Here is a 20,822-nt window from a genome sequence, read left to right as displayed (position 1 = left end):
ATTTGTGTGTTTGTGGTGTGTATGTTTGAATCACTAAGGATGTCGCCATCAGTCTTTTTCCCTATTATATGTAAAACATCAGGAAGGAATTGCTTGTTGATGTGAAAAAGAGTGTGTATCACATTTCTGGTACTTGATTATTGACACATTGGTGACTCACCATCTGATTATCTCTGGGTGGGAGCCACCAGATCCATATCAGTCAGTGACTGGAGTTGGGCTGCAGGTTCTTTTTTTAAAAGAGTTTGTGGTTCTGATTTTTTTAATATTTTATTTTATTTTATTTTTATTTTTTTGTATCATTTGAGCCAAGCAAAGGACAACATTTCCAGCAGCTCCCATATCAGGTAGACCTGGTGATTGCCCAACTCACCCTGTGTAGGTTTTCAATTTGTACGGGTCGCTCTCTGCACCAGCCACATGAAGTACCTGCAGCCCCATAGTTTTGGTTTTGGCAGATATTGCTTCAGTCTTTGCCTGCCTTGGAATAGGACCATTTATTCACTGATGATCAACTTATCACCCTTTGGGACTGAAGTTAGTTTTGAGGATAAACAAATAATCAAATAATGGTTGTACAGTGGATCCTCGTGTTTTCACTGGGAATAATCCCAACTTATGAACCAAGCACCTTGTCCATGAAATTATCTTGCATCCATCCCCTGTTACTGTTAGTCATTAATAAAGTAAAATAAAAATTGGCTTTATAGTTATTTTGTAATCAACTGCATATTAATGCACTAGAATAATATTGTCTGAATAAACTGGCCCCAACTGTGCAATGTTGGCACAGTTGGGGCAACAAACAAACAAAAAAAATAAACACAGTTTTATATCATATTGTCTTGAAATGAAGGAAAGTGATTTGTATATAGGAGGCAAGGTGGAGCATGCAACTCTCCTTCGTAAAAAGGTCTGCTCCTCGTCCAAGTCAAAGGTCACATGAACATTAATACCTCTTATTTGGACAAAATGTGTCTGGTAATACTTTAAATCAGCACCCCCTGAACCCCCACCCACCCAAAAAAAATTAAGTAAAGGAGCAACATGAGGTACAGATATTCCTGGGGGCAAAGCCATGCTGTCTACAAAATTTTATATTATATTAAATTGTATTATATAAAAATATATTATATTATAATTTCCCTTTAGGATTTTGTGCCACCGCTAATTATTACCATCACATTGTTTAACTTTCAATAAAGTTCCACTTTTGTCTCGTATATTAATTTCCTCAAAGATCCTGGCGACCATGATGTTTTATTGTTTATTTGCTTTTTTTTTCTTACAAAAAATAGCCCCCTCCACACACACACGCACACACACAAATCCAAACCCAGATGAGTAACTAGTTGCTGTAACTCGCGGTGGCCAGCAGGAGTCACTATTGGTATTTGTCCTTTAGATGTTTGGCTCTGAAGAAGTCAGCTCTTCCACCCGTTTCGGCCAGAGCTTCCAGAAACGTTAGAACGTCTAAAGAACGTGAATTCTTTAGACAGAATTCACGTTTAATACCAAAACAGCGAAATGACACTTTATTAGTCCTGGCAGACGATGAGGCTCTTTGAAGCCTCAGTTCTTTAAAGAAGCTGTTTAGTCCTTTATTCATGTCAAACTCTTTTTTTTTTCTACCGCACTTTATAATCAAACACTCCGAGGTCAAACGTTCTTATTTTTCCTAACGCTTCTCTGCGCTACTTCCGGTCTGGTGCTGCGTGAACATGCGCAGCTTGACATACCCCCCCACCCTCCCTCTCTCCTCAGCAGCTGCGTGTTTCCGCCCGTCTGAACGTTCAACTATTCATTTTTCGGGTCTCTTTGTTGCAGCACTTGATCTCACACTGAAGTAAAGTTTCATATTCTAAAGTCCTAGAAGTTACGTGTTGCGCTGCAGTTTCAAATTGCTCACGCGCACCACAGTGTCAAGTAGGCAGGGTTCATACGCCGTTACTATGGGAACAAGTCAACCGTGCAGAGGGACATGGGCGGAAGAGAAGACGGAGAGGAGTTGGTGCGCATAAAGTGCGTTCCGGAGCTGGATTATTATTATTGTTGTTATTATTTGTAATTTACTGATGGTAAGGTTTAAAAAGTTTTTAAGTGCAAAATTTGATTAACTCTGGTGTTTTAACTTGAAACAAGTTGGAGTTTATTGTGGGTTACTCTATGAATAAGCATGAACCTCTTCCCGACTGTCAGTCACGGGAAAGGATCTGTGATGCTGTGGGCCCATTTCTCTTTCAAAGGCTTCTGGAACCTTGTTTAGAGTGCATGAATGTTGTGAAGTCTTTAAAATACGGGGACTTTTTAAAGACCCTTGTGGATTGGGTCTTTTAACAACAAATAAAAAAATAAATAAATAAAAAAGATAAATAAGGAAGAAAAATCGGTTTTGCAGCAGTGTTGAGGCTCATTGTTTTGTCTTTGTGCCTCCAGATGCCACTCGAGCTACGGCCTTCGTCTCGCCGTGCCACGATGCAAACTGAGCGGAGTGCATGGACCCCACTGAACCATCCGCTGATCAACAGCAAGGTCAACATCAGCTCATTTTCAGAATCACTGCTTTTTGTTATTTTACTACAGGGCCAGAATTATGTGTTTTCAAGGCACATGGGCCATTTTGTATAATAATAAAAATATGTTACCTTCAGGTGTTATAAAAGATGTTATATATCACAAATATGACTCAAAACAAATATGAATTCATAATTCAACATCTTGAAATTGGGCCTCTGTCTCTTTAAGACGCTCCTGCTCTCTCTGAAACTCCGCCTTCAGGAAGTCATCACAACATGGCTCCTATATTAACCCTTTCACAACATTTTTACCAGCGTCGCTCTGAGAAGTAGCTTCTATAACGACCTCAGCCGATCTTCAGTTCCACCAGGTGTATGCTAATGGCTTCTGGCTAGTCTGCAGGAGTTCCAGGGGAGGGCTGCTCTGGGAGGCGGAGGCTGGGAAACTGAAGCTCTGAGGAGGAGCAGAGCCTGGAGGCAACGGCAGTGGAAACCATTCCCGTGATTTCCACGGGAAATAAAAGAAAACAATGTTTTTGAGGAGAGGATAACGATATGACATGATGTAAATCTCAAATTAAAAAAATAAATTAAAAAATTTGATTTATATTATACTACCCCTTTCAAGTAAAAAGTATTTAGTTTTAGAAAGCTTATCAAACTGCCAAAAACTTGAAATGTTTCACGTTATCTAACTAAATCTGACCTTTAATTCCCAGCTGTTTGATGAGAGGAGACAGCTTCTGGCAAAATGGGTCAGTTTAAGAGGATAACTTATTCTGGTGCTGTAAAACTGATGCTCCTGGTGATCTCAGTTATGTCCTCTGCTAGTTTGGCAGTTGGTCCGACAGCCAGAGGAAGGCTGTGCTGGAGGACTTCGTGCTCCGCTGTTCGGCGGAGCAGCTCAGGTTCCTGAGCCTCACCGTGAGCAGACGGCTCCCCCTGCAGGCTGCAGACTTCACCTGCCTGCTGCCCAGAGCCCTCTGCCTCTACTTGTTCTCCTTCCTGGACCCTCGCAGCCTCTGCCGATGTGCTCAGGTACCCGTCGCTGGGGCAGATCCGGGAGGCCCAGGATTAGGGTGCGTAAGACGTTTGCCCTTTGTATGTGACAGGTGAGCTGGCACTGGAGGAGCATCGTGGAGCTGGACCAACTGTGGATGGCCAAGTGTCTGCGGCTCGGCTGGTGCATCACCTTCTCCCCCTCGGCTTTTGAGCAAGGCGTCTGGAAGAGACACTACATAGAGACTGTTCAGGATCTGCGACGCAGACTGCTGCAGGTCAGGGGACTTTCTTACATGTAAAAAAGGTCCAATGGAGCGACAGGACTAAAAGTCTGCAGTGTGTTTCCAGATACCATCAATGCCACCGGAGCTTGAAATTCCTTCTACCCTCAGCGGTGGACGTAAGGAACCACCAGAACTGGCCAAGAACGACGAGGAGCATTCAGTTCCCACCATCCAGCCTCCTGAATCCAGCTCCAGATCACGGTTAAAAACAGAAAAGAAGGCCAAAGCCCTGCCGCCATGGAGAGACTCAGACAGACACCCAAAGGACACAATACGCTTCAACTACCTGGACAACCTGGATCCAGTGGAGCAGACCTTTAGAGAGTGAGCATGTTGGAAACAGAACTTTTTGCCTTTTGAACTCTTGGATTAAAATACTTAAATCTATGCCCAGGCAAATGAGAAGTAAGACCTCCACATGCCGGAGCGGTGCGTCCCAGAACGGTGACGGGAAGAGAAAAACGTCAACTGAGGCCACGTACAAACTACGCAAAGCTAAGTCTCTGGTGAATCTCCGCCATTAGCTCTCAGTGATGGTTTATCTTCTTGTCTGAATTTTACAGAGCGATGAGCAATGGAACTGTGTTACCAGGAGGCATCATACATTATGAAGTAGCTCTTTAAAACGTAATCATGTTAACGTTGAGAGAGAAGGCGTTTTGGTAATTATGGTGGATGAAACGGGTCGCTTTTATTGAAGTACCTAGCAAATGTATTCAGGCATTTCATCATGTTACCACCCAAAACATAATGGATTTTTTTTAGGGGATTTGTTGTGTTTCATCATCCAAGAAAAGCATCCCCACAGCATGATGCAGCCATTGCCATGTGTCACCATGGAGTTGGCTGTAAATGGAACTTCTTGTGACCGTGTATCAACAACAGCCTTCTGTTTTTGTACGTATGTTCTGTCAGATGTTCCTCAGGACCCAGGACTCCTCTCCACCTGTTGCCGCTAATCGTCTCCCCACAGACCCTCGGACCCAAACCCGCCCTTTATGGGCATCTCCTGCTCAGGACCACCCAATCACCATTGAGACTGCCATGAACCTGCTCAGCATGACCCGGTGGAACACCGGGGTCCGACCCGGGCCAGCGAGGACGCCGGTGCCCCAGTTAAGTTTGGAGGCCCTCAAGGCAGCGCGGCGCTCTCAGCGGAGCACTCCCAGTAAGTAGTCTCACTTGTTCGGATCCTTTAGGCAGAATCTGATGTAACTGTACACTAAGAGAAACGTCCACAGGAAATTAAGAGACTGAATATGAGTAATTCTGCAAGAAAACACCTGGAAGCTGCATGTGACCCAATTAGAAATGTTTAAACTTTGTTGAGTTTTAGATCCTGGACAAAAACACCCGACAGAATAGACGAGTTTACTATTTGACCCAGATCAGACACGACAGGCAAAACGTTCTTAAAGGAAAAAAAAAAACTTTGTTTTAAAGAAAGTTTTGCCTTCGGTAGGATGTCAAGACAGCAGGAGAATGAGTTTAATTGATGTGCCAAGTATTGCTAAAAAACAATGAAAACAAGTCTTCATGACAAAACTTGATTGTCTTTGCTTGCAGGTTTACGGTTGTTCAATGTTTGAAGTGCAGCTCAACACTGCCCCCAGCAGGACAATGACGTCAGCACTGAGCAGAGCTTCAGAATAACTTATTTTGAATTAATCTAATATTCTGGATTATGTCCTTCAAACCTTTCACATTCTTTTTTGCATTATTTTCGGGATCAAATTGAGAGTTTCTGCAAAGATGTATTTGATGAGAATCTGTGAGTCAAGTTAGAAAACATAACAGGCTGTTGTCTTACCAAAACCTGTCGCTCGGCAGATTTGAGACATTTCAACTTAGAAAAGTTTGTTTTTATGGGCCAAATGGAATTATAATTAAATTGTCTGCAAAACCAAGACATGTCTCTTTCTCCATTCTTCTGTCCATCTAAATTGTTCCCCAAATTGGGATTAACTTGTTCTGGCCACAAGAGGGTATAGTAAACACACATAAGTATAAACTTTAAATAATGTATTTATTGCTGCTAATAATTTGCTCCTTTCAACATTTCTTATTTCAGCAGTTTTAATCATTTCATAACAACTCACTTATATGATTTGTTTATGGGGGCTAACTGATAGCTGCAGCTAGTTTATGGGTACAAGCTAGTTACATGAAGGGGAAACTGACCCAATAATTTAGAACACAAAAAACAAACAAAAGAACAAAATACATTCAACTCAATTAAGTTCACTCACACCGTTCACCAAAGTCATCGCAAATTGGATAAACATCCAGTTAATATCAGGTTGTGTAAAAAATGTCAGAAAAATCTAATTCAGACCAGTCCAATCATTCAGTTAGCTTACTGTTAAATACAATCAGTGTATAGTAACGTATAATAATCAGGCTATATAAAATATTTAATACTTTCTCTATATATCTTATACAGAACACTATAAACTACACAATAAAATCTCTGATAAAAAAAATTGCAATGTGTTTTTTTTTTTAATCTTTTTTTTTCCCGAAGAGTTTTTGTGGCTCTAGTGGCTCGTATTTTCAACAGTAGGCAGACAGGAAAGAGGGTGAGAAAACATGCGGCAAATGTCGCCGGGACCAGGAGTCGAACCCGCGACGTCCGCGGACTGAGGCCTCCAAACGTAGGGCGTGCTAACCCCTCTGCCACCATAGTACGCCCCAAAAAGAAAAAATTAAATTGTCTGCAAAACCAAGACAAGAATAAGAACAAAAAGTCTTTAAGAAATGTACCACCTTTATTATCCAATTCAAACCTCCCATCCAGTATGCAAGAACACAGCTGAGGCAACTTCCATAAACAGTGAGCAGAAATCTGAACAATATTGAACAATAACTGTCAGTTGAAGACAAAAACAGAAAGATTAATAATTAAAATAAAGTCTTTCATTCGGCAAGCAGTTGGGACTGCAGAAGGTCCTTGACAGAAGACGTGGCGGGTCTCTTCAGTCAGAAATGAGACTTATATGACACCGAAATCTCATTGTGTCAAAAATATGGCTCGCACCCATGATTGGATGCATGTCAAAATACAACAGGATGTTAAAGTGATGTTAGTCTGAAGTGTTAATGGAGGGACAGGAGTGGCTGCGGCCCGTTTTAACCCTCCCACGGTCTGGTCCACATTGAACCCGCGTGTGTTTTTACGGTGGGGGGTTTCTGGTGTGGCTTTGGAAACTGACGGTCTGACGGGATAACCCGTTCTAACACCCCAGGAGGGTTAAATGTATGGCTTTATGGATTCAGCACAACTGAAACAGGTTTTTCCATGCTTCGTCAGCTTATTTAAGGCAATGCAGGGCATCAAGACAGCCTTCTGGCATTTCCATCGTGAGATCCAGATTATGGTAAAAAAAAAAAAAAAAAAAGTTTTACACGACTTCTCTATACATTGATGTCCATTAATACACATTCTCTCTTTCTCTCCCCATCTGTCATTGGTCTTCAGAGTAGTATAGTAAAAAAGAACCACAGTTTAACAGTCACAGATTGTCCAACCTAGTTTGAGAGCAGTGTAAGGTAAGCACCCAAACACACACACACACACACACACACACACACACACACACACACACACACACACACGGACACACACACACGGACACAACCAGGTGAGGCAGCTGGAGGATCTGTTCAGTGCCGGTGGCCTGTTTCACTTCACCTCCATAGTTTGATTTATCAAGGAGTAGCACAATGTCAACAGTCACATTTAAAATTAAATGTAAAAAAACAAAACAACAAAAAACTGGGCACTTCGGAGAACGAGTTTCTTTTATTTTTCTATGTAATTTAAAATTTCCGACTTTTGTTACTAATTATAATTTATTTAGAATTAAATATTTTTGGTCTTTCTGTTAAAAGAACGATTACCATAAAAATACTGGCCCACGCGGTAAAAACGTGTAGAAATGCATCTTTTATTCCAGTTGCATCGTCTTAAATCAAAAAATTGTTACACAATAAGTGGCTGCAAGATTTTTTTCTTTGCAGGTCTTGATCAGTTACACAAGTGTATCAAATTCACAACAAAATTAGTGTCCATTTTGTTGAATTTGGTGTAGTTTATTATTTCCAAAATAAACTACAATAAAACTGAAATTTGAATTTAAATAAATTACGGTTATTTATGCTAAATGGGTGGTTTTGCCAGAGGATAAATTAAAAATGATTGAGCTTTCAAGTATTTCCAATGCGAGATCATGCTGCTGCGATAAAAGATGAATTTATTTTAAGCCTTTAAAGATTTGAACCAGTGCTGCCACTTAAAACGGGGAGCACAGTTACGATGAAATTTACCCAAAAACATGGCACAGCATGTAGCTTTTAAAATCAGCTCAAGGAAACATTTGATTGGATCATTTATAATCACTTTCAACAGCGCACCTTTCATCAATTCTTCATCCCAACAGAGATGAAGTCCGTTTGACTTCTGAGACTTTAATGCATTTCTCGGAAATCTCACACCGTGGTGCAAAGGTGAACCGAAGACGGATTTTCTCAAGTCGGTATCCCAAAAACGAATATTTATTCTGCATCAGGAGAATCTCATCTGAAGCTCGACATTAAATTTTTTGTTTTTCTTTTTTTTTTTATGGTGGGAAAGTAGAAAGTAATCAAATCTGCAGGACTAAAATAAACCGGAGTGCAGGATTTTTGCACAATACACACAAGTATGAACAACAAACCAATTTTTTTAAAATAATGTAAACATTTACATCTTGTCTGAGGTCAGCAGAATGATCCTCTTCATATCAACATTTATAAAAAGAAAAAGAAAATGTTACTGGAGCATCGACTGGATGTTTTTTGGAGTGGACTCGTCGTGCAGGTGTTTGGTGGTGAATCTGAGGAGAAAAAAGTGAACAATAATAATATTATTAAAATTAGGAACGCACCGATTCACTTTTTTTCCACTTCCAAAACAGATATCGATATCCGCAGTTTAGTTATCAAACTTTCTTTCAACTAGTTCAGAAAGTAAATAATAGAGCATGATGTTGCTCTAAGAACAAAGCATAGAACTAGACTGGATAGATCTGCCCAAATGGATACCCAATCTAGATTTTCTTTCCAATATCAGGGTTATGGATATTAATATGGGATCGCTGCATCTCTAATTAAAACCTGCTTAATAAAAAGCACGTACTTGAGAGCGTTCAAGAGTCCTTCGACGTTGTCGACTGGCTGGTCCTTCAGCACCTTTATGCAGCCTTTCATCTGGAGGAAATAAGGCCGAGTGAAATCACATGGCGACTTCCGTCTTTACCGGACCGAAAAACAACAAATGTCTTCTTACATCTATCTTGGAGGACTTGGTGAAAGCGCCGTTTGGGTGGACGTGGTCGTAAAGGATGATCACTCCCACCATCACCCTCATGCAAAACAAGAGTGTGTCCTTGCTGCTGAAGCGACTCGAATATTCCCTAAAAACCCCCCAAAAAAATCATTTAAAAGTTTATTTAAAATTTATTTTCTTAGAAAATTACTTAGTAAAACACCAAACTATGACTTGACATAAGACACTCAAACCACAAAAGCTGAAGAAGTTGGCTCATGCAAATTCATGCAAAAGGAGCATGACCAACCACTGAGTCCACATACTGAGCAGAACATGGACATACCGTTCAACAAGTTGACAATTTTTGTCTTTAATTTTTTTTTTTTACCATCATATGTCATATTGTAAATTTCTGAGAAGCTGAATTTTGGTTTTCATTAGAAATAAGCCAGAATCTGCACAATTATTAGACATAGACTCCTAAAAAACACCAGTCTGTTTGTAATCAATTACTGAAACTTATGAGCTTAATTTCTGGAGATGAAATAAATGAACTTAACAGTATTGTGATTTCCAGTGATGTAACACGCGGTTTAGTTTCACTTGTAAGGAAATTGTAAAACCGCAATAAGAGTGAAGTCTAAACATATTTCAACTTAAAACTGTCTAATCACAGTTTTACATCTTTACTCATAGGCCAACTGGCCATCTAATGCATTTTATAGCGAATGTTATAAAAGGATTATGGCCAACTTAACTTTTAATCCTGCTGCTTTAATAGACCAATTAAGTGTGTGTGATGAGATTTGAACTGGTGAGTGCAGAAACTCACGGCGTCTCCAGCATGACCTTACACACACTGGCCATGGTGCTGAGGCAATCTGTCGTGTTCTCCAGTGGAAGAGTTTTGTTCTAGAAAAGTCAAAGAAAACACGCTCTGTTAATGATAATAATCACAGTTTTCCACCTCCTAGTTTAATCTTGAGTTGGTAAATTGAATAAAAATTAAAGTTCAGCACTGTGTAGAAAATTTTGTAGCTTCAAGATAAAAGTCGACAGATAAATGGTCAAACGTCAGAGAAGAATCATGAGTAGACTTTAGATATGTTTTTATTTAGGGCTGGGACTTTAACGTGTTATTTTCAATGAATTCATTACATATATTTTAACACATTAAATTTTTTTCACAGGAATTAATCACATTTTTAAGAAAATTCTTTAACAGACAAAAGTTCCAAACAGGAACTTTGTATTTCTGATACACTGATAAATTTGACACCCAAGCAACATCCGCTAACAGCAGCCATGGAGCACAGTGCCGCTTTTCCTGGGCCATTTCTGCTTTTATAAATATCTGATTGGATTCTGGAAACAACTATTGTTAGCCTATCAGTTATCAAGCCTAAAGTAGCATCTCAATGCTAACCAAGTTGTAGCAGGACAGTTGTCCCTAATGCTAATGTTAGCATCCACAGCCCATATTTCTAAAGAAGGTCCATGAATGATCACTGGTTCCTGGTTGGGTATAAAAGCACTTTGCACCAATCTAATTGTTACGTAAAAGATTGAAAACAATAAATAGTTCTGTTTTTGGGCTAATTCATCTATTAATTCAATAATTTAGAAGAAAAAAGGTTTATTTGAGCTGAAAACGTTGCTTATTTTGTCAATACGTGGCTTGCCATTAATTACAGGCCCTGAAATGAACTCTATTACCACTTCACCACTAGTTTTGTTATTTCCCCTCCAGGCCCCCTATATGTTTGAATGAAGGATAGTTAGACGGTTATGTTGTAGCAGCGCTCTCACCTCCGACACAAAGTTTGTCGTCGCGGTGCTCAGTGTTTTCAGCATGGGCGTGGCCTCAGCGTAGAACAGAGACATCCGGTTGGCCATCTCATTGTTAACTTCATTTTCAATGTCCAACTATAAATGAAAACACACAACAATTAATGGGGTGAAATGTTTTTTGTGCCTGTGTGTTTAATGGTCAAGAAAAAAGTGCTCTTACATTCATGTTGTTTATCCGGTTCCGACTGATGGTCCTCCTGTAGTAGCTGAAGTCGTTCTGGATGGCAGGAATCCTCATCTGTGTCAAGACATCCAAACAAACCTCGGTCAACACACGTGGCACTTTTGTTATGTGAGGGAGGGAGTGTATTGGTCTGTGTGTGTAGTCGACCTTGAGCTCGTCAAAGCGCAGAGTGAAGTGGAGGATCTCGGCGAACTGTTTGGCCAGCGCCTGCTCCCTCTCCAGATGCTGAGTGGGAGTGAGGGGCGGGCAAGTAAGCGACTTCAGCAAACTCTTCAAAGCTTCCTCTGCAGAGCAGAAGGCATTTCATAAGACTAGAGTATTTCTGTTTGGCTGTGAAAAGACACATCCACAGCATTGCTTGACTAAGTGTATGTCAGTGTGGGGTCACCTAGTCGGAGAGAGAAACTGTAGAACGTCTTGAGTTTGATGACCAGCGGGCAGACGGAGTTCCAGGCTCGCTCCTGCAGCGACATGTCATTGGGATTCTGGATCGCCTGGAGCGGCATAAAGCAAAAAGTTAAATTATTAGTCAAATGATTTGAAACTGCAGTATGTAACTATTATAGAAAACAGAGTTTTGTTAAAACTCTGTTGCATATGAAACAGATAATCTGTGTAATAAAAAAGCTCCTCTGCCTTCTCCCATTGCTATCTAGAAACAACCAGCGCTGTTAATCACCATCCTTGTGGCACAACCCCAATCCTCCTTCCCCCCTCCCCTCTCCATCCTTTCTCTTTGCTATGCTGCTGTCATGAATCCTAAGGTTAGTTCGCATTACCACTGATGACGGTGGATAAATGGTTTTCCTGTAAAGGTAAGTTAATTCTCCTCCTTTAGCGCATTGAGAAGTGTGAACATGATTGTAATTAACAGCGCTGAGACACTCCTCCTGGTTCTGACAAGTTGTTTTTGGTTTTGAGTAGCTCAGGGAGGAAATAGAGGAAATAAATGTTTTCACAGATTATCCGTCTCATAAGGTATTTTCCTTATAACTTTGTAATTTTGTGCTTTTATTTTGTAAAGCAAACTGAACCACCTTGCTATACAAATGAACTTGATTGATAAACTGTCACGACATGGTGACAGTTTTAACAACTATGTAAAACACATATTTTCTTTAAAAGTTAAATATCGCAGCTTTAATCCCATGGAAGCAAATCCTGAAGAGTGTGTGTGATGTGTGTTTTCTTACATCTCTGATCTCCAGCCCCGCCCCTTTGTACGCCTGCAGCCCGGTCAGGATGCTCTCAGAGTCCTGCAGGACCGAGTTCACCTGGTTCCACACCTTACGCTCACCTTCTGTCGGCTGTGCATCTATGAACAAATCAAAACTCCAGTCATTCATACTCCTCAACAATTAATTACTGTACAGGGATTTTATTCCTGACTGAAGTAAAAATCTCAGTTTTTCATATTAGCTTTATCATTAATTTTAACCATTTATTTTAGATGGGAGTGAAAAAAAAGGAGAATTAAAAACAAGAACTTGGTGCACAAGTCACACAATAATCAATTAATAGCATCACAAATTAAAATGAGTTTGACAATTTCCATTCCGATGATTAATATCTTTTGAAGGGCAACTTTGTTTACAAAGACATCATAATCAATTTTATTATGGTTTTGGTTGTAAATGTTTCTTTTTTACAACATTTTTCTTTTGTGTTTTAACTGTCATGTTTTATTTTGGATATTTAAAATATCTTTCAGTTCCAGTGTGAAGTGTTCCTTACAAAAATTAGAGCTCCCCCATCCATCCAGAATTATGCAATAATCTAACTGATTGCATCAAAAGGCGAGATGTCTCTCAGCAAATTCCGACAGGATATCAATCTAAATACTAATAGATGTGTCCTGATAAAACCCTTTTCTTTTCCAATACTGGAGCTTTGAGTACTGGCAGATTCTGACATTGACCCTTGCGATATGAGCATGCATCGTATAAGCTTTTACTACTCATTTTGTCAATGGGGCAGACTAAATGTTGGAGTGAAGTGCTTATAGATGTACGCTGAAATAATCCGATACTCGTTTTTTTGGTTGATATAAATATCAATATCAGATTGGGACAACCCTAAATATCACGATTACATCACCAGGTGTATCTATATATTTGAGTTTATACTGTATATAAAGCTTTGAACTCCATGTGGAAATAAATTAAAACTTCTGCACCCGTTTCTCATTCCTAAAACTCATTACCATGAATACAATATATAATAATAATGATGAATGTGAAACTTTCACTGGAGTCTAAATGCGTGGCAGCAGTAACTGGAAAACAGCTTTAGATGGTTTGGGATTAGTGAGATATGCTAGAAAATTAGGTCTACAAAACTAGCGTGTATGCTGATATTAGCTCCTTACATATATAACAGTATAATGTGTGCAGGAACCTCCTGGAGCAGCTCTATATATAGAAAATCCCTGACATTAGCACTGTGTCTCGGGTCTGTTTTGCATTTCAAAAACATTCTACTCCCTTCATTTCCTCTCTGCTGAATAAACAAAGCCTGAGGTTGACTGCAGTGGGAGAACAGCTGAAATCCCACTGTGGAGGTGTAGTGTGAGTTTCTTCTTCTTCTGTGGGAGGTCTCAGCAGAAGGCCGAAGCCAAAATCCACCAGTCTGTATTAGATTTATCCTAGCTTCTGCCTCGGCTCAGAGAGGAACTGACGCTTTTTGCAAATGTGTACACTGATTGCAGAAACAAACACTGATGCATACAGATAACTTAGTAAAAGCAGACGGCACAGGTCATAAGGTCAGGCTCTTTCTTTCACAAAAAGATGAATGAAAAATAACAGAGGAGACATTAGAAATTCACAGAGAGACAATTGAGAGATTGAATGGGCTGAGCCCTGACCAGCCACACTAAAGAAAAGAAATTCAGGGGGAAATAATTAAAAGAAAGGTGGTAGGCATGTTGGGAGTTTAGAAAAGGGACAGGAATAAAGTCGTGCTCACTTTCAAAGTCAAGGAAAAAGTTTGGTCCCTGTTCAAGCTCTGTGCAAGTGAGCACTTTTAACAGATTCCCCATTTGGTTTCTGCAAGACATGAAGAAAGGAAAAACACAGGGAAAGGAAGAAAAGGAGTTTATGTTAAAAAAAAAAAGAGTCATAAACAGAGCAGCAGGTCATAGCTGTGCCGAGAAAGGAGGAAGAAGCGCAGAAGCAGAGAGCGAAACAAGTTTTTGTTTTTTTTTTGGTCGTTTTGTTTCGTCTTGCACAGAAATCGGCTGACAGAAAGGAGACAGGAGCAGGTTAGGCTTCAACCCCCTCCACACATGACGCTCCACTCAGATCGCAGACTTACTTTCAAAGTCCAGGAAAAAGTGTGGATAGTTCTCTATTTCTCTTGTAAGGACTTTTAGCAGGTTACCCATTCCAGCAAACCTGATGGTCAAAATAAATGGGTTAAAAAAAATATATGTACACACACAAGTCAACAATAAGACAGACTATGTTCACATAATATACATTCACTGTGGCAAAACAGAGTAAACAAATAGGTTTGTTCTTTCCCATGTTGCTTCAGAGATGAGATTTATTTAACCGAGTTACTATTCTGGCTGCCAGTGTCTATTAGTTAAGGAGTTCCTCAGGGAGTCATGTTAGGACCGCTTTTATTCAGGCAATCCGTTGAGTCACATCATTGATCAATGCTTCTCATTTTATTGTTGTGCAGATGATATGCAGTTTTATGTCCTGTTGACCAGTCATCTGTACTGCCAAGAAATATATTTTGAAAGATGGCCGTCTTATTTTCTATCAAATGACAAAGTGTTTGGTTGAATTTGTGGCCATCTCTATATTTTATCATCTTTCAGTTTTTTAGTGTCATTTTTTTGTTACACGTCATACATTTCTTGTTGTAGAAATTATTTACATGTTTTTTCTAGTTAAATTGAATGTTTGGTGGCCATTTGTTATTATTTTACAGTTTATTGGTTAACCCTCGGATGCCCCAAATGTGCTTCATAAATAAAGTTAATTTGATTAAAGAATAAGCTCCATGCAGTAGTTTGAACTTCATTTTTTCCCACTTTTTCTGAGAGACCATTTCATGTTCTGCATTTTGTATGACCCATTTATTGCCAAATGATCTAATTTTTTTCACTAACTGCTTGATCTTGATTTTAAACTCAATTTCACACAAACACAACTAGCCTCCTGTTTTGTGTTACATGCGAATTTGAATCGGTGTCCAGATCGATCAAGAGGTTTGGGGATCTAAATGGACCCCAAAAACCCTCCGAGCATCTGAACCAGCTTCTCCACTGTTTTGAATTTGTGTCTGTGGCTTAACACCGGGGTGGAGCCCTAAATTACAGCTGTGCACTCTGAAGCTTTTACTGGAGGCAAAAAGCAGCAGGTAGGTAGTAATTTCCAGGCAAAAGTCCCCAACGGTGGAGGGTGGTCATAAACTCTGTAATCAGAGCAGGTTTTTAAACGTACAGTAGCCCAACAAGAGGGTGAGCATTACGGTTAGGACTCTGACGTCACACTGGTGCTGGAATTGTAACTAAAAACAAACAAAAAATGATTTTTAAGAAGGAATTTTAAGGTCGGACCTCTAAAGCTGGCACTCTGTAAAGGAGCCGAAGGACGCCAACATCGTTCTCACACACAAAGTTCGAACTTTCATGGTTTATGGTGGAGTGGCAACAAAAGACACACTGTGCTGCGGTGTGCACATGATAATCACACAGCACAGCCTCCAGCAAACTGTGGACTGTTTTTCCGCCCAGGATTCATCCTTCCTAATTTCCTCTCTCCAAGCCCGTCCTGATCAGAAACTCTTCAGCCTTCATCGTAACAGGCTGCAGTTTTTCCCCATACGACCTGCTTTGATGCTTTTGAATATAAATATGTTCAGATTTGAACCGATAAATAACTTTTCCGCGGATGCATTCCAGTCTCAGCCAGACACGACGAGGCACCACAAGGGGGCAGCGTTGGTTCGTTCACATATTCAAGCAGCGAAGATAAAAGCTGGGCTACCAGGGTGTGTGTCTGTACATGTTGCTTAGGGAACCTGATTTTTCTCCCGGCAGAGTTTAACCTGCAACTACAAGTTCTTCCACACACTCACTCACTGTACTCATAAAAGTGAAAGTAACATCAGAGATAAAGATCGCATGGCCTCCCCACAGATAACTACGAGTTCTGGTGGATCATGTGATCAAACAAGCGTTTGTTTTCAGCAATTTTTAGATGCTTATAGAACATACTCTAAGAGCTTTTACATTAATGGTAAAATTGGAAAGAGTCTATTGGAAAGAGAAAAAAAATTACAATTACTGTGGATATTTTTCTGTGTAGTCATGAACGGAAGGCGTTGACTTCTTTTCTGTTTCATTCACGCATCAAGAGTCTGTTGCCATAACAACAATCTCGCAACAGAAATATCTCCCTGCATAATTTAAAGAAGTAGCACAAAAGGAGTTAGCTGGTTGAACTGTAGAACTACATATTTGTGTATTTCAGTGAAATTTGCTCATAAATGCACATGTGATATCTGGAGTTCCACTCAGAGGTTTACTGTACCTACAATCATCACTGTCAGGAAAGTCATTAACTCTGCCTTTAAACTGCTCTTCCTGGGTCAAATGATGAATCTGCTGTTCAAGTCGTACACTGACCCCAAAAGCTGGACAGAACGAGCAGAATTCCTTTAAATTGTTCAGTTTTCAGTCACAGAACAATCTACACATTTTCATTCAGATTATGAAAGCCCATAATCTGAGTAAGAAACAACATCTACAGCAATCCAGCATGATTCTGTGGGGCTGTTTCACTGCCCCACACCATCATGGGGCAGTGAACAATCTTGAAATAACGAAGATGAAAAATTTTCCAACTAAAATATGGACATTACTGGGTGTTTTAAACAGGACAATATCAAAAACACACCAACCGAGGTTTTGATTTGGGTACAGCAGGTGGACATCAGGAGTAGTTCTAAGATCAACTTCATCTAAACATGTTTTTATTAAAGTTGAAAGACAAATCTGTTTCAAGCAGATGTTTGTTTATTTATTTTTTTTAAACCTGTATGCTCAAAGTTAAACCAAGAAAGACAGAGACAGAAAGAGACAAAGACAGGCAGAATGAATAAAAGCTGCTGGAGTTTTAACGTATCTGAACAGCAAAATGCCATGTTGCCCGTTTAATTGTTTGACGGAAAAACTTTTCATGAAAAAAAACGCTCAACAGCAGAAGTGCGCAGAAACCTGAAAATGAACTTGAAGTATTTGTGTAAATCCAAGGTTTACACAAATATGCACATTAAACCGGGCTGTCTTCAGTCTCCGAGAAAAAGTAGCACTCAGGAACAAACTGTGGCAAAACAAATGCAGGCTGAATATCCGCTGAGCTTCACAGAAACACAAAACACTTTGTTACGTGAAACGTTCTCCTCTCCAGGCAGCGGCCCTAATACCACAGAGCAGGAAAAACACTCAGGGAATTTTTCTAGTGAAGCCAGTTCCTCTTTCACAACCATTCATCTGCATCGCCAGGATTGAAAGTGGAAACTTTGACTTTCCTCTTTCCCAGAGTGTCTACCATTAAGTTGGCTTAATTAAAGGGGCATTTCATGGAAATACGGAGAAAGAGTTTGTGAAACAACTGAAAACTAAAAAAGTGTTTCCATGTAAAAGAAGTCATGGCTTAAGAACATATCTTAAAAAAACATTCCAGTATTAGACGGATACAATCAAGTCAAAACTATTCTCGTCACTGCGAATTTAGTTTACATTTATTTTTGTTCAACTGAGACGTTTGTTCCTTTTCGGGGATCATATAAGACAAAGGAGTATCAGTTATGGATAAAATGAAAAACAAAAACATTTCCCAATAAAAGGCATGTTCAATAATTAATGGGAACGAATAGAGAACATGGAGGCCTCTTTGCCATCACCCTAATCTTTAGCTTCCTTCATAAATGGGACAAAGTCTCTTCCATTCAGAAAAGGCATGATCGTTTAAAATAAAAAAACATTTAAACCTAAATTTGCAGGGGGTATGTATAATTTTGGCTAACCTGGATAAACTGTTCTGGTGAAAACATCATCAGCATTCCTGCTGCAACGTGTGAAACCATATCAAGGCTTTTTCCATTCATTTTAGAAGCAGTTTTATGCCCTGTAGCCTGGGAGTAATAATCCTCCAAATCAACATGTTCTTAGAAGATCATTAGGCTTATTTGAGGAAAAAAAAAAGTTTTACAAGTTATATTTTTACAGCAATGCCTTCATATCCCACATGCTCATTACAGTGCGCTTGTCATTTTTTAAATTCATTTTGAACCGAGACACATTTGGATACCTGACATAAAAAGTCTAATTTTCAGCAGTAAATTTAAGAAAACTGGAATTTCTCTTTAAAAATGAACTCTGTTCTGTGTCTTCTTGGACATATAAATAAAAAGGATTCGGAGCTTAATGACAGAAGAGCAGCCTAATCCCGGCTCTAATCACGTAAACCTCCGTGTTGTTAGCAAGCTGATGGGCCTTAGCGGGGGGATTAGATTGTGATCCAAGTCAAACAAGCTGGTTAAACATTTCTCTTCTTCTTGGATGTGGATGTGGAGGTGCACGTGCGTTATCCGTACCTTCTCCAGTGGAGGACGTCAGGTTGTTGTCTAGATCATTCGTTTTCTGTTCCCTAAAAAAAAAAGAAGAAGAAATAAGTTTAAACAATATTTGCTGCATGAACATGTTCAGGCTGGAAATAAAAAAGAAAGGAAGAAAGAAAGAAAAAAAGAAAACGGTAACATGAGCTGCTCATCATTATGAACTATCCAATTACCTTTCTCTTCTCCCCTAACAAGCAATACAGAGCTAAAAACCCAGAACTGAATTATTCAGCAGTGAAACCTACACTCCCGTTTGTCATACGGAAGAAGAGTTAAGACTGCTGCGTGTTTATCTGAGTATTAAATAACTTGAGACAAACTGTGGCGGCTGCTGGTCACCATGATTGGCCGTAACTCCATCCAGACTCAGAGAAGGGGATAAAACAAACAGATGACAGGCTCATCATTCAACACGTCAGTCGAAACATGACTGCAGGCGAGGCTAAATGTACAGACTCTCCGAAATGCGAGCAGATCTAAATTTAGGTAGCAGAACAAACAAAAATGTTAACAATAAAGCTGGTAAGGATAGTTGACAACATTATATTACAGGGTTGTGGCTTGGAATGCTGTTTTATTGACCCATGTGCTGTAATTTATTGTTGGGTACAACTCTCTGACGAAGAATTACAGCTTGCTAGTGTTAAATGTTATCTAGCTGTTTTAGATATACTTCCGAATGGTGAAGGAGAAGTAACATGGTCAAACTGTCACAAGCCAATAGATTAAAAATGAAAAAATGCCAGTGAGAATGAAAAAATACCATTTGCATTTTCTCATTAGTTCTCCTCAATAAACATGATAACCATGCCTGCTTGAGATTAATGAACTCAAGGTTTTTACCAACACATAGCTCTGACAAACACCAAAGCAAAGAGCACTGCTGGTGAATACATGACAAAAGCAGCCATTAATTTATCGCCATGTGCAAGCTTCAGGCTATTTACACTGATGGTATCAGGAAAAGCTAATAACGGCTGGTGGGCACTGCGAGCTATAAAGTTAACTGTGACAACTCTAGTATGCTAATCACAAACATTAGTTCCGCTAACAGTAACGCAGTACACCTTCACGGTTATTCAGCAGGAGCTGAATAAGCTAGGAGCGCTAGCTTCAATCCAAATGACATCTGCCCATTAAAGACTAAAACCATTAGTTTTGCCATAATTTACATGTTGTGTATGTTTTTTGTTCGAAATACAATCAGGATAGTTGGGCGTCGGGGGCACACGAGAAGAGGAAACTAAACTGCTGTGTAAATTATCTCCAGACACTTCAAAATAAGAGCATTGGTATGAGCATTCAACTACATGAAGAACTCTTCAACAGCTGATGATCAAAACGTTGACACAAAACTTTAGTTAACTAAATGTTCATAAAACAGTCAAGTAAATTTACACTTTATAATTTATGGGGGAAATTAATTTAGAGGAAGCTAACTATGCTAAGTGTTTTCAAAGTTAGCAAAAGCGCTAAAGGAAAAATCAGCTGTGCTATTCGTGTTTTAGGCAAGTGTGCTTACCACTAGTCCAAATTCCTGAAAGCTGGAAAGTACAATGACTTCATGAAAATGAGAGGAAACTAAACTAGAACAGGCCATTTCAAGTTAAAATACCCATAATAAATGTATTCATTTGTTCAGTTCAAATAAAAGTATACATGTTGCATCACAATGATGAGAAACAACCATAAAATCATAAATGGTTTGCCCAAAGACTACTGTAGTCGAGAGTGAATTTAATCTTCTGTAGGATGAATCAAGGATGGCGAAGACTTTTAATGGCTAACGTGTTAGCTTCCGGTGGTCTGTCACAGGAGTAACTTTCACCACAATATTACTCCATATCCAGGCACATGCACATGATGTCACACTTTTTGTGTTCCCTCTGGAGCTTTCCAACATTTTTCCAAAACACCATGTGGCCGGCACAGACTGGCGAGAGCAGCACCAACAGCTCCAAGCATACATCCAGCTTCCTTCCAGTTCTCTGCTTTCCTATCTTTTTTTTCTGGCCTCCACTCAAAGTAAAAATCTT

At 39.6% G+C, this 20,822-nt stretch overlaps 2 protein-coding genes across 5 annotated transcripts in view; one reads left to right on the top strand and one right to left on the bottom strand.

Annotated features, from left to right (window-relative positions):
• The first annotated feature begins 1,785 nt into the window (after positions 1 to 1,785).
• On the top strand, positions 1,786 to 5,704 carry fbxo16 (F-box protein 16). 3 transcript variants are annotated; one of them, XM_055044346.1, is made up of 9 exons: positions 1,786 to 2,022; positions 2,437 to 2,532; positions 3,236 to 3,271; positions 3,348 to 3,554; positions 3,629 to 3,793; positions 3,867 to 4,126; positions 4,197 to 4,308; positions 4,718 to 4,970; positions 5,369 to 5,704. In XM_055044346.1, the coding sequence occupies exons 2-9, from the start codon at positions 2,437 to 2,439 to the stop codon at positions 5,389 to 5,391; spliced, it is 1,152 nt and encodes a 383-aa protein (XP_054900321.1). In that variant the 5' UTR covers positions 1,786 to 2,022; the 3' UTR covers positions 5,392 to 5,704. The 3 variants fall into 3 exon arrangements, with proteins under 3 accessions (XP_054900321.1, XP_054900320.1, XP_054900322.1); XM_055044345.1 differs by having other exon boundaries at positions 1,786 to 2,078; XM_055044347.1 differs by lacking the exon at positions 3,236 to 3,271 and having other exon boundaries at positions 1,786 to 2,078.
• An 847-nt stretch (positions 5,705 to 6,551) lies between these two features.
• fam49a (family with sequence similarity 49 member A) overlaps positions 6,552 to 20,822 on the bottom strand; it is a 37,485-nt gene continuing 23,214 nt past the window's right edge. Inside the window, exons 2-12 of one of the 2 annotated variants that reach the window (XM_055044344.1) lie at positions 18,763 to 18,815; positions 14,461 to 14,540; positions 12,339 to 12,460; positions 11,534 to 11,639; positions 11,293 to 11,429; positions 11,122 to 11,199; positions 10,920 to 11,036; positions 9,943 to 10,022; positions 9,129 to 9,255; positions 8,979 to 9,049; positions 6,552 to 8,676 (exon numbers count right to left, since the gene is read on the bottom strand). In XM_055044344.1, coding sequence (XP_054900319.1) covers positions 8,613 to 8,676; positions 8,979 to 9,049; positions 9,129 to 9,255; positions 9,943 to 10,022; positions 10,920 to 11,036; positions 11,122 to 11,199; positions 11,293 to 11,429; positions 11,534 to 11,639; positions 12,339 to 12,460; positions 14,461 to 14,530 — 972 coding nt within the window. In that variant the 5' untranslated portion in view covers positions 14,531 to 14,540; positions 18,763 to 18,815 and the 3' untranslated portion in view covers positions 6,552 to 8,612. The other variant, XM_055044343.1, reaches the window with a different exon arrangement.

The sequence above is a fragment of the Poeciliopsis prolifica genome, unplaced genomic scaffold (genome assembly GCF_027474105.1).
Source record: "Poeciliopsis prolifica strain line A6 unplaced genomic scaffold, Auburn_PproV2 SCAFFOLD020, whole genome shotgun sequence".
NCBI lineage: Eukaryota > Metazoa > Chordata > Actinopteri > Cyprinodontiformes > Poeciliidae > Poeciliopsis > Poeciliopsis prolifica.
The sequence above is the reverse complement of the archived record's forward strand: the minus strand, read 5'-3'. Positions and strand labels throughout refer to the sequence as shown.

Coding starts and splice junctions, on each gene's coding strand:
- fbxo16 (XM_055044345.1), top strand. Junction 2,533..3,235: donor ATCCGCTGATCAACAGCAAG/GTCAACATCAGC, acceptor TTTAATTCCCAG/CTGTTTGATGAGAGGAGACA. Junction 3,272..3,347: donor GACAGCTTCTGGCAAAATGG/GTCAGTTTAAGA, acceptor GTCCTCTGCTAG/TTTGGCAGTTGGTCCGACAG.